The sequence below is a fragment of the Canis lupus genome, chromosome 35, assembly GCF_003254725.2.
Source record: "Canis lupus dingo isolate Sandy chromosome 35, ASM325472v2, whole genome shotgun sequence".
NCBI classification, from domain to species: domain Eukaryota; kingdom Metazoa; phylum Chordata; class Mammalia; order Carnivora; family Canidae; genus Canis; species Canis lupus.
The window spans coordinates 15,352,416-15,372,582 of record NC_064277.1 but is presented as its reverse complement, the minus strand read 5'-3'; the positions used below and the strand labels follow the sequence as shown (position 1 = coordinate 15,372,582).

Below are 20,167 nucleotides of genomic sequence, written 5' to 3'. Positions count from 1 at the left end.
TATAACAGAGTTCTTTATGTGGAAACATTATTTTTTTTTTTTTACAAGTGAAAAAATAAATACCTCTTGGAATAAAGGCTTATATGCTAATATGTGCCATAAAAAAGTAGAGTTTTAATATTTGACAAAATGTCTGTGCAAAGAAACAAATGCATAAACACATTACTGCTACATTAAGGCAATATGAAAAGTATACTCGGAAATCTCAGTAAAGTGACGGTGTAGGCTTCTAGCTTTTACTTAGCTAGTATTGCACCCAATAAGGTCATCTAGGTGTCCCGACGTCCTAGAAAACCCACAAGCTGACCAGCGTCCAAAATGCCCAAGTGGGAGTGGAGAATGTGATTAAGAATATAGAAACAAAGAAACTCGAAACCCCTCAAAGACCTAGGGAGGGGACAACCGAAAGTTAATACCTAAGCATTTACTACCAAGAAAAAAAAAGCATACTATATCTAAGATATCTACGATAAGGCTGTAAAAGGCTTGATGGCTCAAGCAAAAGCAACCCCAGTGGATGAAGCTGGAGTGGAGTTTCTGGGAGAAGTAGAGAACCCCCTCCCGTTTGTACACCATAAAGCTTCATCCCCATGAGCAACGGTCTGCTTTCCAAGGAACGTGTGTTCCCTTTTCAACTTAAATAAAATATCCCACCGACTCAAGAGCCCAAGGAGTGCAGACTACTCCACAGAAATCTTACAATGAGACTGGTAGCATTTCGTAATCGAAAGCCTTGGGGTGGGGGGTGAGGGCACAGAGGCAGAGAGAAAGGAAGCCGTGCATACCGAGGTCTCTGTTTCCCACTAGCCGGACTGGTTTATATCTGACAACTCGGTCGTCAACTTTTTTAAAAGTCACAGAACTGATCTTTACATCTGTTTACCTTCCAATCCTTCTTGAACAAGTTATAAAAACAGAAAGGACATTAAAATGACTGTTTCTTTAAGAAAAATTTGCCTATTAAAATGTTCAGAGCTCCATGATCATACAAAAAAGAACCAAGGAAAATTCTTAAAACGAATTCTTACAAAATTTGCTCCAAGTAGGAAACTTACCTCGGAATATATGAGGAGACTGAACAACGTCCTTTCCTAAAAGGTACCCACTTTTTTGGCTATGCTGCCACTTAACTGACATCACACATTTTACTTATTTTTTTACTCGATGAGAAGAAGTAGTCATCCAGGGAACGTGTCCGTGTCCCAGGACCCCTCCCGGCCCCCACCACTGCAGCTGTTGATTCTTTGCCTGGCGTGTTTGGTGGGGACGAGTATTTTTTTTATTCTTCCTTTTTTTTTTTTTTTTTCCCAATATTGCATGATGATGGGTTTTGGAGTATTTATCTTCTCCACGATCTATCATTTTTATAGTTTAGTCGTAGTGCAGTCCAGGGAAAACGTGGCATGGCCAGTTAAGCGCACAACACATCAGATTACAGTCAGGTTGAGCAGACTGGTGTGGGTTGGCAGGTAGACGTGCTGTACGTGTTCCACGCGTGACCTACACACCGGACAGGACTAGAAAAGAAAAGCCCACAGTACTTGTTAGGACATCTTCAAGGGTGTATCTTCAGGGTTCACGTGCGGCACTTACTCTATTGTGTGTGCTGTGTAAGTTGTGGTCATCACTATTTCTAGCTCTCAAGTGGTAGAGATCTTTGCTTTCTTTCTTAAGATTTTATTTACTTATTTGAGAGAGAGAGAAAAGAAAGAGAGAGAGCATGAGCAGAGGGGGCAGAGGGAGAAGCAGACTCCTCACGGAGCAGGGAGCCCGATGTAGGGCTCCATCCCAGGACCCTGAGATCATGACCTGAGCTGAAAGCAACTGCTTAACCAACTGAACCACCCAGGTGCCCCACTATCTCTGCTTTCCAACGAGTTTGAAAGTCCATACCTTACAAGGGATTCAAAATATTATGAAAAAGTGTAAACCTCAGGCAATTTGATTATGTTTTTAGTCCCACTCTAAACCAGACACCATGAATAAAGAGATCAGCAAAGAATTCTTGCTGTGTGGGGAGGCTATGGTCCCTGCACGGCAGAGTGCAACCCCTCTGGCAGTGATGCAGGAGACCTGAGACGCTTCCAGAGTCTGGGTGTCCCTGGCTCAGTGGGCTGATCCGGGCCAGCGTCACTGGGTTGATGCCACATGGCCAGTGAACATGGCTCTGCTCCGAGCCACAGGTCACAGCTCTATGTCTCTGGCTGGCTTCTCAGCAAGCACTGCTCTCCCTTGGCCAGAGGAGGACAAAGAGGTCAGCCCATGTGGGCAGAAAAAGGCAAATCCCTAGAATGCCCAGCTAGTTCCTGGAGAAGTAAGTCCTTGTTATTGACTCATGATCTACTCTTAGGAAGGATGAAGGCACCCTGCTGGCTCAGTATATAACCCTAAAAATAGCTCTGAAATTAGCAGCTTTTGAAAGACCAGGTATTATTTGGGGCTAAATTTTGAAATAAAACCACAATGATATTTAGTGAACAGTTCTTAGAAATGAAACGAATTGAAAAAAAATCATCATAAGGGGAAATGTAAGGTGCAAAAAAAGAAAAACATACATGAGCTTTTATTTTTTTGTATTAATGTGAAAATTAGATTGGCTTACTAAGAGCCAATGCAAGATGCCCCCTAGAGGCATATGCAGCAATAAAAGGAAATTAATCACAAATAATCACAGTCACCAATCCCCCCACAGAACCAAAAGTGAGCTATCACCACAGCTTCTTAGTATTCTTCTTCAAATATTTTAAGTAAATAATAAAGACCATCCTCCTATGTGTCAGGAAGCAGGAGGCAATGGTTCCAGCCTCTGGCTTACCTACTAACTAGCTGTGTTACCTTGTGAGTCTGAGCCTTGTTTCCAGGACCTGAAAAAAGCCTATGACTTAAAGCAATTACATTGTTGAAAGTAGTATATTAATCCAAAATGTTTCCCAAGAGCAATACCTTTGAAGTCACCAAATACGAAGGCCCTTCCCAGGTGCAGCTGGGCTTTTCGGCTTGCTCCTGGCACAGAGCAGGTGCTCATCGACTGTGAACAGTGTGGAGAAGGGAGAGGAGGAGGACCACCCCCGAGCACCCCCTCACCTGCAGCTGGGCGGCGCAGCCCTCACAGCACACGGTGTGGCCGCAAGGGCAGAAGGTCGAGTCGATCTCCTCCTCACAGCACACCATGCACAGCATGGCCTCCTTCAGCTTGCGCAGCTTCTCCTGGAGCGCTCTGGTCTGCTGGCAGCTGAGGCCCTCGCAGCTGGTGCAGTTCATGCTGCTCTCCGAGGACTTCAGCGGGGAGTTGGGAGGGCTGTGGTCACTTCTCGAAACCAGATCCACAACGCCAGCATTGTACAGAGCTCTCCTGGCATGGTCATATACCTCCTTTGATGTTCTTTTAATATCGAAGACGTACTTCTTGCCGAGGTTGATATTTTCATTCAGGAACAGAGAGGCCAGGTGGCCCTTCAGGTCTCGGCTGTACTGCATCATGACAGCACTGGTCACTGTGTCACACCTGCAGGGAGATATTGAATGTCTGCTTCAGTACTGACAAGCCCGGGCATTTCTGTGACTCAGACCTCAAATGCTACTGTGCCTAAGAATATTTGTGTCACAGCAGATATTTATATTCTTGTTTGCATGCCTGAAAGTATAATCTTCCAGTTTTATGTGTGTTAAACATTTCAATGATTCTACCTCTATGTTTCTCAAGTGTCCCCAGAGAACCTCGGATAAAGCAGCCATAAATGTAGAGAATAGTGAATGTGAGCCTCCACCCCCAGGGATATGAGTTATAGTCAAAAACCGCTTGTGGCAAGAAAAAAGGACATTTTCTTCTTTCTTGGTTTTATGCTAAAAATTCTCTCAAATTTTCCATTCTGCTCCAAAATTTGTGTGTCTATTTTAACATAAAAAAGGTTAAGAGCGTAATTAAATTTCTCAGCTCTTATTTCTCAAATATGTGGGTCAAACCACAAGTCTACTCTAACACACCTTACGAAATGAGGGTATCGCTATTGTCCTTAGAAAATCCTTACTGTGCACTGCAGGATGGGATAGATGCTCTACCACAGGGATGACTTAGGTCACCCAGCTAGGAAAAGGCAAAAGCAGTCGCGGGACAGGCCCAGAGTTCCTGGGGGAGGAGGTGCTATGAGAGAATAAGGTATGAGAAACAGGGGAGTGTGTCTGGGCAGCTCATTCACAGGCATGCCTTGTGGGAAAAGCAGGACCCTGTTGATAAAGACTCCATTGCTAAGTAGAACAGAACTAACAACATGTTTGAAAGCAGTGGATTTCTTAAATTCTGCACAAGATGCACAGACACTACAACCAGAAACCATAGGAGCCTATTGTCATCTGAAAAGTCAGAGCTGTGACAGATGCCAAGGCTGTGGCGGTGTACAGAGGCTAGGTACCTGTAGAAAGCGTGGGTCTCCGTGATGGCTCGGTAGAGCCCGCTGGCCGCCCTGGTACTGATCATCTTGAACAACAGCACGACGCTGTTCCCAGACTCCTTGGTGACGGTCAGGTACACGTTTTTTCCTGACTGGGTGGCCATCTGCACCACAGGGTAAGCGATCCTAAAACACGGGAAGAGAAAAGTGAGCAAGCCCTGAAGCAGAGGTCTGTCAGCGTGTGTGCGCCTTTGTAGGATTGCCCTGGGCCCAGCACCCTGCAGTTAAATCAGATGCTTGGCTGGGGGTACCAGTAAGCACGCTGCTCCCTAGTCAGAAAGGTCATCAGAAAGCAATTGTGGACAGAAGTGCCACAGTGAGCTGTGGGGTGTGTGTGTGTGTGTGTGTGTGTGTGTGTGTGTGTAGGTAGAAACGACACCTTCACCACAGTGCACTTGAATTCATAGTTTAAAAAATAATTAAGGGGCGCCTGAGTGGCTCAGCAGGTTAAGCATCTGCCTGCAGCTCTGGTCATCATCCCACGGTCCTGGGATCCTGTCCTCACATCAGGCTCCCTGCTCAGTGGGGAGCCTGCTTCTTCTCCTCCTCCCTCTGCCTCTCCCCCAGCTTATGCTCTCTCTCACTCTCAAATAAATGAACCCTTACAAAAATAAATAAATAAAATAAAAATAATTAAACAGTTATTAAGGCCTGAATAAAATTAATATACGTGCCCAAAATGAAACATCTGATTCCTAAAAGATGAGTGTCTAGCAAATCCCTTTACAGTTTTATCTATTTTCGGATGCAGAGCTACAAAGAGTAAGCTTTGGGCTATATAAAACTTTAAAACGTAGGTTACCTATTAATTGGGCAGAAGTCATCCTTGCAAATTGAGATTCCCTCAGGTCCAACCCCAATGAGGAGTTTCTGCCCTTCGCTGTCCCTCACGGAATGCCATTCTATGCCATAGTTTTCCATCGCCGACACAATCTGCAACACCTGGTATTCGGCCGACGCCTGGCTGGTCCCCTCCAACTCTTTATGCTTTGCAACAATGCTGTCAGACACCAAAAGGGCAGAGAGGCATGGAGAGATGAACTTCCGTGGTCTTCAGAAAGAAATTTGTACTATTTTTACCAGGAAATCCTGTAGATGCTGCCATTTGTATATCACAAGGACTTAGAGCAATATAGCAATGATCCTGCATTTATTTAGCAAATTGACTAAAATACTTATAAGACACCCTTGCAGATCTCAAATATTATTATTCAGCAAAAAAAGCAAGTGGGGATGCCAGAGAGGGGTGAATTGGAAGAATTATGGAAAATCTCTAAAAGCAAACATAAGAAATGTTGTATGTAGGAACTTCTCCTGCAGGTATCTACACTTACTTTGTAAGTTTCATTATGATATAGCATTAGAAGGGATTGATTAGATCACCTGCAACTGAAAAAAAAAAAAATGCAGGATTTATTTTATCTGCTGTGGCAGCCAGCCTCTAACACAGTCCTTCAAGATCCCCATCTCCTGGTATACACATCCTTGTACAATACCCTCCACCTGTGTGTTGGGTACCTGCTGTGTTAATAAACCACTGGATTCCTAACTTGTTTCTAATGAACAGAATATGGTAAAAGTGATGGGATGTCACTCACTTCTGAAATTAAGTTCTAAAAAGGCTTTGACTTCTGTCTTGGGTGTTCTCTCTTGCTCTGTCTGATGGCTTATCATCAGTAGCTACCATGTTATGAAACAGCCTCCTGGAGAGGCCTACGAAGTGAGGTTAGGATAAGGTCCTGCCAACATACCACGTGGGGATCCCAGAAGGGGATCCCTCCTCTGGCTGAGCCTTCAGATGACACTGAACTCCAACAGCTTGCCTGTGGCCTTATGAAAGATCTTGAGCTGGAGAACTCAGCCAAGCCACAGCCAGATTTCTGGCCCACAGAAAGGTGAGCTATTGTCTGTGGTTGTAAGCTACTAAGTTTGGGGTAACTTTCTCCCCCAGAATAGATAACTAAGACACCTACATTAGGTCTCTTGGTTTCCTTGCGAGGATAAAGGAAATACCAATATACATGATGGACTTTCGGACAGATCTGCATTCTTCAGAGATCAGAGACTTAAAAAATTCCTGTTTTGTAGCATTTTATTTAAGGGCATTGATTTAGGTAGATTATATTTTGTTGTCTGTAAATTTCTCAAAGAAAAAGCTAAGAATCTTTTGAAAATAACTGGCTAAATTGGGCAATGCTCTAGTCTTAACCTCACCAATTATCTCTATATACATACCATAGATTCATGTTCTTTGGGAATCATGTATAAATTTACTAGCTCTATGGATCCAAACAGTCGCCCCAATGCAGCCTCACCTGTTCAGAGTAGTGCTGGAGAGCTCCTTTGCACACAGCTCCTCGTAGCTGTACTTGGCAGTGTTCTGATTGTAGTCTCCAAACTTGGTCTGTGCCAGGAGGGCACAGAGCTCCACTGCCTGCTCTGGGGAGCACTGGAGGTGGCCTGCCAGGAGGGTCTCCTTGATATGCAAGAAGAAGATATGCCTGCAAAGCAATGCGAGGAGGTTATCCTAGGGGACTAGTTTGGTATCCAGTTCAACCTGCTGGGCAACTTCACGATCCCTTTCAGGTAAAGGAAAATACAGTAATTTAAAAAGCCACCCCAGGGCACCTCAATTCATGATCCCAGGGTCTGGGATCTAGCCCCACATCAGGCTCCCTGCTCCGTGGGGAGTCTGCTTCTCTCTTTGCTCCTTCCCCTGCTTGCACATGCATGGTCTCTCTCTCTCAAATAAAACCTTTAAAGTTTTTTAAAAAAATAAATACATAAGTAAATAAAAAGCCACCTCAAAAATGCTCGCCACAAAGAATCCTTTAAGTTTCTCTGGAATAAAAAGTATAACCCGGACCAAAAAAAAAAAAAAAACCCAAAAACTAATTAAGGCAAGTTCAGTAACACTGAAGTTACCAAATATAAAATAGTTTCACAAGTCTCTGCATTAAAATTTTTAAAAAATTTTTAAAATAAATTATCTTGAGAAAAACTTGATCTTGACATGGACCTGATATCAGAGAGCCTTACCTTTATTCAAAGGACCCACAAATGTCTAGTTTTTGTCCCTGCTTATCTAAGCATCATATTCAAATGTTCAATTGCCTATAGAGGTCTCCACTTGGATGTTCAGTATCCTAATTTCACTTTGTTCAAAAGCAAACTCACTGTTTTCCTTCCCAAACCCACTTTTTATGCCAGTGGAAATCGGAGTCTGGTTTGTTATTTTACCCACAGACCCACTTTTGATTCTTTGTTTTATTTTCACCTACTTTGTTGCTGAAAACCCTTTAAAGTCCATTACAGTCTTCCTATTAATACCTGCTACATCCTACTTGGGGCTCTCAACTATCCAAGAATTTACAATCTCCCGATTTCTGTAGACTCTGCTAATCCACCTTCCCAGCTACTGCTTCTGGGATAAGCTTGCCGTTTCTCTGCCCAAAATCCTTCAAGGAATCCCAACTGTTTGCTGAGGAAGTGTGCTGTTAGCATGAAGCCAGGGTTCTGCGGGTCTGGCCCCCAATGCGCACCCACATGTCCCATCCTTCCCTCCAGCCACTATGCCCCCAGAAAGGGACAATTCTTCCTGGAAAGACCAAGCATGTTCACATCCCCGTGTCTTTGTCTTGGCTGCTTCCTAGGCCCCGAGGGGCATTCTTTCTGTGCCCCCTCACTTAGATACCCTTTCACCCACATCATATGCAAACTGTGTATTCCTCTATTAGAGTACTTGACATATTCCAAATTCTACTACAGTTGGCTGCATGTAAATGGACTTCCCAAGTGTCTAGCACCAGAGGGCTCCGTGAATGGATGGAACACTGCACATGGTCCAAGGTTAGTTTCTCCCCACCCACATGCCACTCCACTTGTGCCTGTCCTGATTGCATAGGATACTACATTCTATCTTTATTCTAAGGTGTGTACTAAGGTGTGTCAGACTTAGACACTCCTAGGAAACTCCCTATACCGTTGTCACTAATCCAGATTGCCCAAGATTCTCAACAGAGTATCTAAAACTGCCATGGACAGACTGGCCTAGGTTATAAAATTTGTCTCTGGGAAATGTAGGGGTGTAACCTTCCTTTGATGACTTGTTATAACCTCTCAAACTTGCTTAAATACCAGAATATTCTTTCCATTAACAAATGAATTACAACCAGGAGTAAAGCTCCGACACTGCTCTGAATAGAGCTCATAAGTCCAGCTTCCCACTTGAGCTAGATACCCTTATTCCAGTACTCAACAGTGCTTTTATTTATATACTAGCCTTATGCCTGACATCCCAGGTAGAGGAGATACATGAGCAATATCAGAAAAGCAGAAGGAAGCAGGGCTAGAAATACAAGGCGGGAGGTGGGGGTGCTCTAATGGATAGTCTCAAAATGTCAGGCAGACAAGAGCCATTAATCTTCCTTTAAGAGATGTTTAAATTCAATATTTTGTGTGTTCTAGAATGATAAAGAAATATTTAAAATTATCAGATTCTGCCAAAGACTGCAGGTTTTTCTTTATTCAAAGTCCCAATGAAGAAATTACAGTAAGAATGCGTAAAAGCACCGAAAGAAGATAAGCATGGTTTTTATTAACCCAAACATCTGCTAGTCTTTAAAGTATTTTTGACACAGCACTAAACTGAGAAGGGGGTCCCTACCGGGGCAAAGAAATAACCACAAAAATAGCTTGTTTTAAAATAGCTATCTGAGCAGTGAGGGCTAGCATTCTTGTACAATCTTGGTGTTACAACATTGCTTCAGCTCTCAAAAGGCTTTTTAGATGGCCATTCAGTGAACTTCATCTTGGTTAACACATCTCTGTCTCTGTATTCACAGGGGAGTTGAGGGGGCGTTAGCTGGAAACAAAGATCTGAATACTTGCTTATGTTAGAAAAGAAATTATGTACTGAAAAGATTTTAAGGGGTATTGCCACAAACCAAGTCTTCTCAATTTAATTACTGCTCGTGTGGAAGTATCTTTTAACTTCTTTCCCTAGCATCAACCTAGAGACTAGTTTTCTGCTTTGTGCAAGTTTAGCCTGCAAAATCGATCCAATGTCTCTTTCCAAACTATCCACACCTGCTTCTAGAGAGGCAGCTGCCAAAATCAAAGGCAAAGAAGCAGTAACAGAATATTAACAGGTGGTCAGCAGTCTGAGACCTAATGCTGATCTTTTCTCAGCCTGTGGGTCAGAATTTTAAAACAGAGGAGCAGGAGGACAAACGGCCTTTTCTCCATACTCTGTATTCTGGGATGGATGCAATCAATACCCTAGAAGTAGAAGAATCCTCCTCTTTACCATTTACATAAACTTCCTGACAGGGCCCTTCCTGTATTTTGCAGTTTCATGGCAAAAAAGCGACCTTTCCATTTCGAGTCAACAATGATTTGTCATAATTGTTTATGTAACCCCAGGGTGAACATATCTGATAGATCCTTTTAGATGGAACTTACAGCCTTTTAGTGCAAAGGAACATCTTCTATCACAGTAACCCCAGCCACAAACTGGTTTTTGGGTGACAAGTTTACGCTCTCCAGGAGAACACCTCAAGAGAGCAGTGACAGCAAGGGTCACCAGCTGTGGTGAGCCATCAACAGACTATTTAATGTGCTCTTCCCAAGAGGGGGGATGGCCAGAGCTCGGAGACACACTCCCACAAGGAATCCAGTGATGGCTCAATAGTTAGTGGGGTGATTTTGAATCAAGTATTTTTTTCCTATTATTTTTCTCTTGAGCCATCTGCTCTGTAACTGTCTAGTTCATGGATGTTCTCCTATCTCTTTTTGTAAAATGGTTGAAAGATTACTGATAATATCAAAATAAGCAGATGGGGTCAAAGAAGTCATGCCTGCAGTGAATTTTTTTTTTGTTAACTGAAGATCAAAAGTGGTTGACATATCTAACTCGCTTTAGGCCACATGCTAGAATCACAAACAGAAAGAAAGCCTCTGGGGGGAGAAAAAAACAACTTACTTCTTTGTCTTAAGCAAATGTCTGTGAATATGTCCTGCAGACATAAGCTCAAACCGCATTTTCTAAACATTCTTCTGGCTGTGTGGTTCTTCAAGTTTTACTCAGTTATTAAGAAAATGGATACTGTCAGTATGTGGTTCAGTATAGATGCCCAAAGTAAAATATTCTGGCTCACTCAAGTCTTTGCACCATGGGTACAAATGAATTCACTTTCTGTAGCATTTGGAAGATTAAAAAAAAAAAAAAAAAAAAAAAAAAGGGAGTAATATTAAGGACAGCCATATTCTAACTTAAAAAAAAGTCACATATACTTTTTGTTTCTAAGTACTTCAAATTTCCTCTACTTTAAAAATTAATTCTTTTCCATAATTTTAAGGAATAAAGTTAGGGCATTTATCTTTTAAGAACAATAAGCAGAGAACTGTCCTCTGAACACTAGCTTGTCTCATTAGAAATTGTCTAATAATCAAAGTAGAACTTTCTGCAAACCAGCAGGGGTTGCGGACCTGCCCATCACAGGTGGTTATGCTCAATCACTGCCCTCTGGTATCTTCCCAGTGACATTTTGAAGAACTTTCTGTGACACAAACGTAAATCAACTATGTTCACATTTGCTATTGACTCAACATTTAAGTAACAAACCTAAAACACCTTTAAAATGGCTAAGAAGCTATTTTTAAAAACTCTCCAGGGCCACCAACTGGACAGTATTTTTCCCCTGAGACCTGACTGGCCCTGGCCATCCAGGGTCCCTCACCCAGTTAGACCCTCTCTGAGACCACCCATGAGCCTGCTTTAGTCCAGTGAGCCAGTTAACCACATCAGTTTATTTTAAACCAAGCTCTAACTGCCAAGTTGTATTTAAAAATTATCAAATAAAAAAAATTACTATACTTTTTTTGGTTTTATATCTTAATTTCCACTGGAACAAATATCAGTTCATGATGGATTGTAGGCTTAAATGTAAAAACTATAACCATAACACTTTTAGAATGACACATAAGAGAATATCGCTATCACTTGGGGGGAAGGCAAAGGTTTCTCAGGACACATGAAAAATCATAAAAGAGAAAAATGGATAAGTTAGACTTATCCAAAATTAAAAATTTCTACTCATCAAAAAGCATTAAGACAACAGGCAAGGGGTGCCGGGGTGGCTCAGTTGGTTAAGCATCTGCCTTTGGATCAGGTCAAGATCCTGGAGTCCTGGGATTGAGCCCCACATCAGGCTCCCTGCTCATTGGGGAGTCTGCTTCTTCCTCTGCCCTCCCCACCCCCACGTGCTCTCTCTCAAATAAATAAATAAATAAATAATCTTAAAAAAAAAAAAAGAAAGGAAGAGGGGATCCCTGGGTGGCTCAGCGGTTTAGTGCCAGCCTTCAGCCCAGAGCATAATCCTGGAGTCCCGGGATCAAGTCCCTCGTCGGGCTCCCTGCATGGGGCCTGCTTCTCCCTCTGCCTGCATCTATGCCTCTCTTTCTGTCTCTGTGTCTTTCATGAATAAATAAATAAATAATTTAATAAATAATTAAAAAAAAAAAGAAAGAAATTGGGCAAGTCACAGGAGAAATTGTATTTATAAAACACCTCTCTGACAAGGAACTGTTATATATGAAGAACCTCCATGGCTCAAAAAAACAAAGGCAACAAGTCAGAAAAAAATGGGTGAATGACTAGAACAGATACTTCACAAACGAATCTGTAGGAAAGGCCAATAAGTATGTGAAAAAAGTGCTTAACATTATTAATTAACATTATTAATTAGCATTATTACTTATTAATCTATAATTAATTATAGAGACACAGCAATGAAACCCACAACACACCCACCAGAAGGCTGGCAGGGAGGGGGAGGACTCAAACTCTCAGTGGGAGGACAGAATGGTACAGTTTAGGGAAGAGGCCTGGCAATTACTTAACTAAATGATGACCTCTTCTGTGGCCCAGCTATTCCATTCTTAGGTATTTCCTCAAGAGGAATGAAAATATATGTCTACAAAAGACTGTACTTGACCACAGCAGCTCTACTCAGAATAGCTGAAAAATAGGTACCCAACAACAGAAGTATGGATCAACAAAGAGCAGTATATTCGTATGATGGAATCCTACCTAGCAATGAACAAGTCATTGATATATATGTACATATATACGATGAATCTCTAAAAAATTATAATGAAAAGATGCCAGAAACAAAAGAGCATGCACTTCACGATTCCATCTGTGTGAAAAAGAATAGACCTAACTAACCTATGCCAGAAAAACATTCAACCCTGACTGTGGTGTGAGGGGGTGGGGGAGGTGGAGGTGGGAGTGGGGAAGCCCTGAGGGTAGGGATGGACCTCAGAAGAGCATGAGGGAACTTTCTGGAGTGGCGGTAATATTCTAAATCTCACTAAGGATTTTGTTTAAACAGCCACATCCATTCATCAAAACTCATCAAATGGGATAATTAGGATTTATGCATTTCATCATATGTATTGTATCAAAAGAAAAAAAACTATAGACAAATACAGAGTTCTACTTAATGATATGCATTGTTGAAGTCTTTAGGGGGAAGTGTACTTACCCATAACTTATTCTGAAAAATATCAAAAATAAATATGTGATAAAGCAAGTATATTAAACTGATTAAACTATTAATAGTAGAATCTAGATGGGGGTATTGGCTGTTCACTGTAAAAACCTTCAACTTATCTGCGTGTTTGTAAATTTTCATAATAAGAAGTTGAGTAACACTAGTGAAAATCCTTATGGTCATGGTTCAGAATGAATAGCGGTTACCTATACCTAAAATGAACTATCAAATCTACTATACTCTATGGAAGGTTTGCAATTGAGAAACTGAAAGGACCAAATAATTACCAAGTCAGGTCTCTATTCAGCTTAAGGAAATCCTTCTCAATACCCAAAATGGAAAATGGGAACCACAGACAAATTTGCTCTTCCTCAGGTTCCAAAGCAGTTAAAAGATATGGGGGTGCGGGGCGGGAAACCCCCAACTTCAAAAGTAATTACAAGAAGCATGAGATCTGCGCTTGGGGAAAAAAATAGGCTTACTTACAACAGAAACCTGACCTAGACAAGCAATAATCCAGGCAATCCTATAGTTTCAAAGTGTTACCTTCAAGATCTCTCCCAACGGTCCAGATTGTGAGGAGTACTGTTAATCCAGGAGAGATCTGGAAGCAGACTACAGTGGGGTATGACCCTGGAGCAGTAAAACACTGTCACCCTGAGTCTGACCCTATGTATCATCTAAATAGTCAAGTTTCATTTAAAACAACAGGCTTAAATTAAAAGTCCATTTTGGTTACATAAAAAAAAAATCTATTTCTTAATGTTCATTGCATACTTCATACAAATACACCCATATGAGAAATTTGTAAAGACACTGAATGTGCCCAGCTGGGAGATCTGTGGCTAAAATAAACACATGATCATGCAAACATCCTATACTCTTAGTAAAAAGAAAAGACTTAATAGATAAATTAGAATTGAGAAATCTAATGAATACTTTTGGAAAACAATATAGAAATCTGCTTTTCTTTCCTGAGGCCTATTTTGTGTTTGGTCATACAGAACAAAGAAAAGAAAAAACAATGTGTCATTCCAGTTTTTGGCATAGAGTCGATATGAAAAACACAGTGACACCTTTATATCAGATAAATACTGCTGTAACAGCATCCTACAGAATATATCCATCCCAAATCCCACAAAGGTAAATTATGCAGAGCAACCTTTACCGACACCGACAATGTATTAAAAGATTTTGAAAATGATTACAGGCCCTGGCTAGGATCCATGTGATTTGGTTTGAACATATTCAAGATTGTCACCTCAACTCGGCCTATGGTTTGTGTGTGGCATTTGCTTTGTGGATTTCAATGACGTCACCTTCCCTAGATTTTGACATCTAAGGGATTTTTGTTGGGAGAAATGGAAAGCCTGGGTTCCATAAGTATTTAGAACCTATTCATTGTCTGAAAATTAGGCTAAGTGAGCCTGGGGCTTGAAAACTATCTGAATTTCATAAAAGGTCCAGGCGAATGGTCATTCATTTTAGATGAGAACTAATAGCCACAATAAACAAAAGGCTTGGGTGGGGTGGAGGGAGTGAAGGAAGGAAGCAAAAAAAAATGCTGAGAGCTGAGCAAGTTCTTAACAGAGAATAAACACTACAAAACATTTTTTTAATGGCAAGACTTCTTTTAGACAGTTTCAAACTTCTCAAGTTCTAGAAGCAAACTAGCCAACATTTCACTAGCCATAAGGAGACTTCTATTATCAATATCAGCTAACCCCATTTTTATTTATTTCTAATTTCTTAATTCATTGATTCAACAAATGTTTATGCACCAGACACTTGGCAGACTCTGGGGAATATAATGTTGCTCAACCCCCTGCTTCATGGAGTTTAAATTGTTAGAGTAGCTGACAATAAACAAATTGTCACATAGGAAAATGGTAGTGTTATACGCTCATTAGACTCTAGAAAGGAAAGCTACATGATGTCTTGGGATGGTTCAGTCTCCTGAGAAGGCTCAGTAAAGGCTTTCCCAAGGAGGGATGACTGCGTGAAGTCTGAAGGACAGTGGGCTTTAATGAGGGATGAGTCAAACTCAACACCACTCACTTGCATCACTGAAATCTTGATGAGATTCAACACTCAGGATTACAGCATTTTCCTGAACATTTAGTTCAGGATTCACGGGAGGCTCACTTGTCCTGAGCTCACTTCTGGGAAAGAGAATTCAGGTGTTGGTGAGTCTTGAGGAAGCAGGAACACCCCTAGCAAAGATCAGAGAACTCTGCCTAAATGTAGCAAAGTCAGGAGAAACAAGATTTTATTGCAGTGGGTGGTATAATCACCATCTCTTAAGATGAAGCATAGGATCCTCAAATCTCTGGCTTTGGAAATGTTGACAAAATCTGGTCTGAATTGCTATGAATAACTGAGAACCTTTGAAAGGCAAGAATTTCAAAGATCACTATTATTTCACATCTACTTCCAGAATACATGAGTTTCGCTTTTAGTTTTAATGCACAGCATAGCAAACATCTGCTGAATCTACCTGTGTGTCTCTGTCTCTGAAATGTGCCAGCTGAATCTGAACAAGATTCTCTGGTTACCTTCCAGAGCCCCGATTCAAGTCAAGCATAATATTCTGGGTGAAGAACCAAATCTAAAATTAGGCCAAATCAGAGGCCAGATTAACTGTTATCAATCTAAGCAGACACTTGATATGGTTTTTCTTCCCTTCTTTGTCTTCAGCAAAATATATTTAGGAAAACTTTAAGGAAAATAAGAGAGAGGACACAGAAGCAAAGAAAAATTTACAGTAGAAGTGATTTTTGAGAGATAAATTCTTCCTGGGCTTTCAACTGAGATGAAGCTCAGGGCTGGCTCAGTCTTAGAAGTCTGGTAGTTGGGGGACAGAGATGCACCTAGAATGAGGGACTTCTGCTTCCCCCTAGTACTCTCCTGTTACAAACAGGCCTTCCTGCCTGCCGTTCTGCAGCAGCCTCCCTCATCTGATGCGAACTAATATATTCACTGCCCCCACGTACCAGCTCTACTGTAAGGAGGCTACTTTAATTCTCCACAGAGGCCAATTTGGCCAGGATATTTCAGTACCATTTAATAAACTGTCTAGACACTTTCAGTATACTAAACTTACCCTCATGGCTTGACTTTGAGATAGTAGAAAAGCACGGCTCATAGCCGGATTGGCAGAGCAGAGTTTACAGACTAGGTAAATAGATCTCTTTTATTTTCATGGCAATTTACATAAATATTTTATAACGAATCATTAAATATCAAGAAGTTTACCACCCAGCTTTATCTGGCTAACGTGACATTAGGGAAAATCAGTGTTTTTGCTCAGTAGTATCATATACACAAAAACAATGCTAACTGTAATTCCACTGGACCCAGTATAACTTCCGAATCCTGCTGAAAAGGTACAAATGCTAATTACAAATCAGTTATTAAAGCAGAATGCTCTATGCTTTAGGGGCCAATTTCTTCAAATTCTGTATTTTGGACAACCCCATGAAAAACAAGTAAAATTCACCAATATTTTATAAAAGCAAGTCAAATGCTTAGGCCATGCTAATTTTTTAATAAGATTTCAAAAGGAACTGAAATCAATTAAAGTTACCTAGGCTAACCAGGTACATGTATTCTCTTGAGCACTATTAGGCATGAATCTCAATTGAGTCAACAAAGAAGGAAATTTGATTTCTATTCTAATTCACAGAATCTCTCTATTTCCTGCAGGAATAAAGTAGACTTAATAATGGCTATTAACTCAATTGCAGAAAAGCACAGGTAAAGACCATCTAAGAGCACACTTTAAAGTCTTCACCATTCATAACACAATTGGATCATGCTGTTATGACTTCAGCCATTGTTTAAATGAGATGTATTTGGTCCTCAAAGCTGCTGCAAACTTAAAAAATAAATTCATATCCTCAAGGCAGATTTGCATCTGGAGACCCAGAAAGGATTGATATCATGATAAATCTACATGATAAAACCATGATAAAACTACACAATGAAAAGTCCAATGTGTTGTAATATGTGTGTGTGTGTGTGTGTGTGTGTGTGTGTCCTCTTCTCTTACTCTACTCCATTATCTTGAAGTACAGAGTGGAAACCTTCACAAGTCTGCTTTAAGGTAAAAAAACAAAAACAAAACACAACCTATTCTGATTAACATAAACAGCTAAAACAGCCTTACTACACATGCAATCATGTGAATATTTTGCAAGAGATTTCCAAGAACACTAAGAATTTGATATACTAGCTTGCCTCAGAAATAAAACTGAACATCTCCCTCACTGTTTAAAGCTCCCTAACCAGGTAGAAGAGACATTTCAAATTCAAATGAACAGTATTTCAAAATATGTTTCCATCAGTCCTTCAGCAGAGGAGAAGAAAAAAAAAAAAAAAAAGACATGAGAACCCTTAAAGGATTTTGCTCACTTATCATACCTTGAGATTGTCACACATTTTTCATGTGTGGTGAATTTCCAACCCAAAGGATTATGAAAAATATCAGAACTCAGATCCAAAGTTTGTTGTCTTTAAAAGTCGTTTTCTTCCTTTCTTTTTTTTCTTAACATGCCACTATAAGATTCAGGTCTCTTGCATTTCAGCAATAAATACTGAATGCCAGTTTCCTAATTTGGCTCATCCTTGAAAAGTACTACAGACAGTCCAGGGGGAGAAAACATTTTCTGTTTGAAAAAGGCACCCACGTGCTCCAGTTGTCTACCACTGCTGGTGGTTTTCTACAAGTAAAGAGATAAAGTCAAATCTAAACAATCCTGTGTTACAGATGTGTGGGTTCAAGTTCCGTTACACCGGCCCTACAGTGTTTTTCTACTAAGTTTTCAAGATGCTTAAAAACTTCCAAAATTCTGCATGAAGTCAGATGGAGCGCTTTGCTACATGTTGTAATTTGACACTAGGCTTAAATTGACCAAGTTTAAGTAACCCAAGAGGAACTGTTTCCTGCTTTCTGTTAGAACCCTCTACAATGACCTGTAGTAACACTGCTGAGGCAGAGGTTACTATCGGGCATTTGATGCGGCTATCAGGAAGTCAGTTGGGTTTTTTAACCTTTTTTTTTTTTTCTGCCTTGTGGCACTGATCTCCAGCGTTCACAAGAATCCAGCCCTGCCCCTTGTTGTTTATAAAGACAAAAAAAAAAACCACAAGAGACAGAAAACATACCCCAGGCCAACTAGGCGGTTCCCTCTTCACCTCAACAAAAGGGCTGAGCCGTGGAAAACTTCTCAGTTAGGAACCAACTCACTCTGTGTCAACCACGTTTGCCTGTGAACATCTCTGGGGAGGTGCAACAGCCCTTTCTAAACGGAATCAAAGGTCTATGTATGTGACATTGGTTTATTTCAGTGCCACTTTACCTCGTCTGCTCCTGTAAGATGAGATGAGGTTCCACGAAGAATTTGACTCTCAGTTTAAGCCGGTAAGGGGCTAGCCCATCCATCTGCTGGGAGATCCGATTTCTCAGATTTAGCCATAAACTTTCGCCTTTGCTACCCGTAAACTGCAGTCCAAAGTAATCAACTTCTATAATTCCCAGCCGCCTGCACACCTAGAACAGAAAAGGAGTGCAATACGGATGAGCAAATGGTCCATGTGGTCAAAGCAAACCCAAGGACACCGTCTGGGTGCAAGCTTCCTACCTGCTTTTCACAACGTTCAACAAAGGTGCTACAATTCCTGCCTTAAGCTGTAAGAACAAAGTTCTAAGGTCCCAGTGTTGTTAAACCAACAGAGAGGCTTTGTGCTTCCTTTAACACCTAGGACACCGTCAACTGCAGTAGGGAGAAAGGAGTCCTCGAGAGTAGCCTTCCAGAAAGGCCGAGGGAGGCAATCTACAGGGTTATTTTCTCTTATTCCAATCACCGGAATCCCCTCCACCAGCACAATCCGCACCGCTGATTTGGCAGATTATCTGGACAATTTTAACCATCTGGACTCCAAGAAACAAACACGGTGAGGAAACACGCCACAAGTGTCAGCTAGGAGGTTTTCCACACAGCTCAGGTCTAGGGGGTTTGAGGGCACAGCGTTCCCCTTGAGACCAGGTTTTCTGTCTGTCATACCAACGTGCAGTTTCGAGCCATTCGTCGTTACTCCTAAGGGGAATGCGTGCTTTCAAGGCAACGGAGTGGGTGACCCAAACCCGCGGCCCTCGGGGGCCCCGCAAACCGGGAGGTGCAGGTGGACGGTGCATTGGAGAAGCAGCAAGAGACAAGAGCGTCGCCTGTCTGCCCAGCAGCCACCTCATCTGGGGGCTCAGGTGGCACCGCCAGACCCCGCGGGGGACCCGACAGGCGGCATCATGCACACACCTGCGGCAGGTGTGCCGGGCCGCCTTCTTCCGGGAAAGTGCGGGGCTGGGGGGGGGGGGGGGGCAGCCCGCCGCGCGCGTCCCCCCCGCCCCCCCCTGCGCGCTGCCAGCCTGCGGGGACCGCGGGCCCCACGGCCGCGAGGAGGAGGAGGAGGAGGAGGAGGAGGAGGAGGAGGGGGGGGGGGCGCTCCCCGCCGGGCCGCCGCAGCGCCGTCCGCTCCCCGGGAGGCTCCTGGCGCCGCCGCGAGGCCCCTCGGCCTCTGGGGACCGCCGCCCCCGCCCGGCCCCGGCCGTCACCTGGTTGAGGCAGTCCTCGCCGTTGGCTTTCGCCTCCACCTCCACCTCCATCAGCACCGCGTCCGGCCTCGTCACATAGCACAGCATGGCTGGGGCCGGCGCTGCCGCCGCGGCCGCCTCCTCCTTGTGCGCGCGGGGCTGCCGCCTCGCCGCGGCTCACAGGCAGCCCCGGGCTCGGCGACGCTGGCCCCCGGGAGGCTGCAGCGCCGCAGACCGCCGCCCCGCGCCCCCGCCCTCCGCCCGCGCGCCGGCCGCCCGCCCGCCCGGGTCCCCGCGGCGGCGCCGCACTCCAGCAGCCCGACTGCCTGCGGCGCGCCGGGGACTCCGCTCATATAGTGGCCCCGCCCCCTCCGGCGGCGGCCCCAGCCAATCAGCGGCCGCGCCCCGCCTCCGCCGCCGGGCCAGCCAATAGCGGCGCCCGCTCGGCCGCGGCTGAGTTCCCCCGGGCGGCCCGGGAGGTGGCGGCGTGCGGGCGCGGAGGGCTGCGCGGGGAGGGGGCCCGGGGCCCTGGGCCCGGCCGCCCCCGCCCCCGCCCCCGCCCCCGCCCCCGC

General features: G+C 43.3%; 1 protein-coding gene across 1 annotated transcript; it reads right to left on the bottom strand.

Moving 5' to 3' along the window:
- Positions 1-1,256: 1,256 nt before the first annotated feature.
- On the bottom strand, positions 1,257-19,818 carry LOC112657873 (myosin regulatory light chain interacting protein). Its single transcript, XM_025444026.3, has 7 exons — positions 19,617-19,818; positions 18,367-18,557; positions 6,764-6,949; positions 5,251-5,448; positions 4,410-4,574; positions 3,085-3,505; positions 1,257-1,517 (listed from the first exon to the last, which is right to left on the bottom strand). The coding sequence occupies exons 1-7, from the start codon at positions 19,701-19,703 to the stop codon at positions 1,428-1,430; spliced, it is 1,338 nt and encodes a 445-aa protein (XP_025299811.1). The 5' UTR covers positions 19,704-19,818; the 3' UTR covers positions 1,257-1,427.
- Between the last annotated feature and the right edge of the window lie 349 nt (positions 19,819-20,167).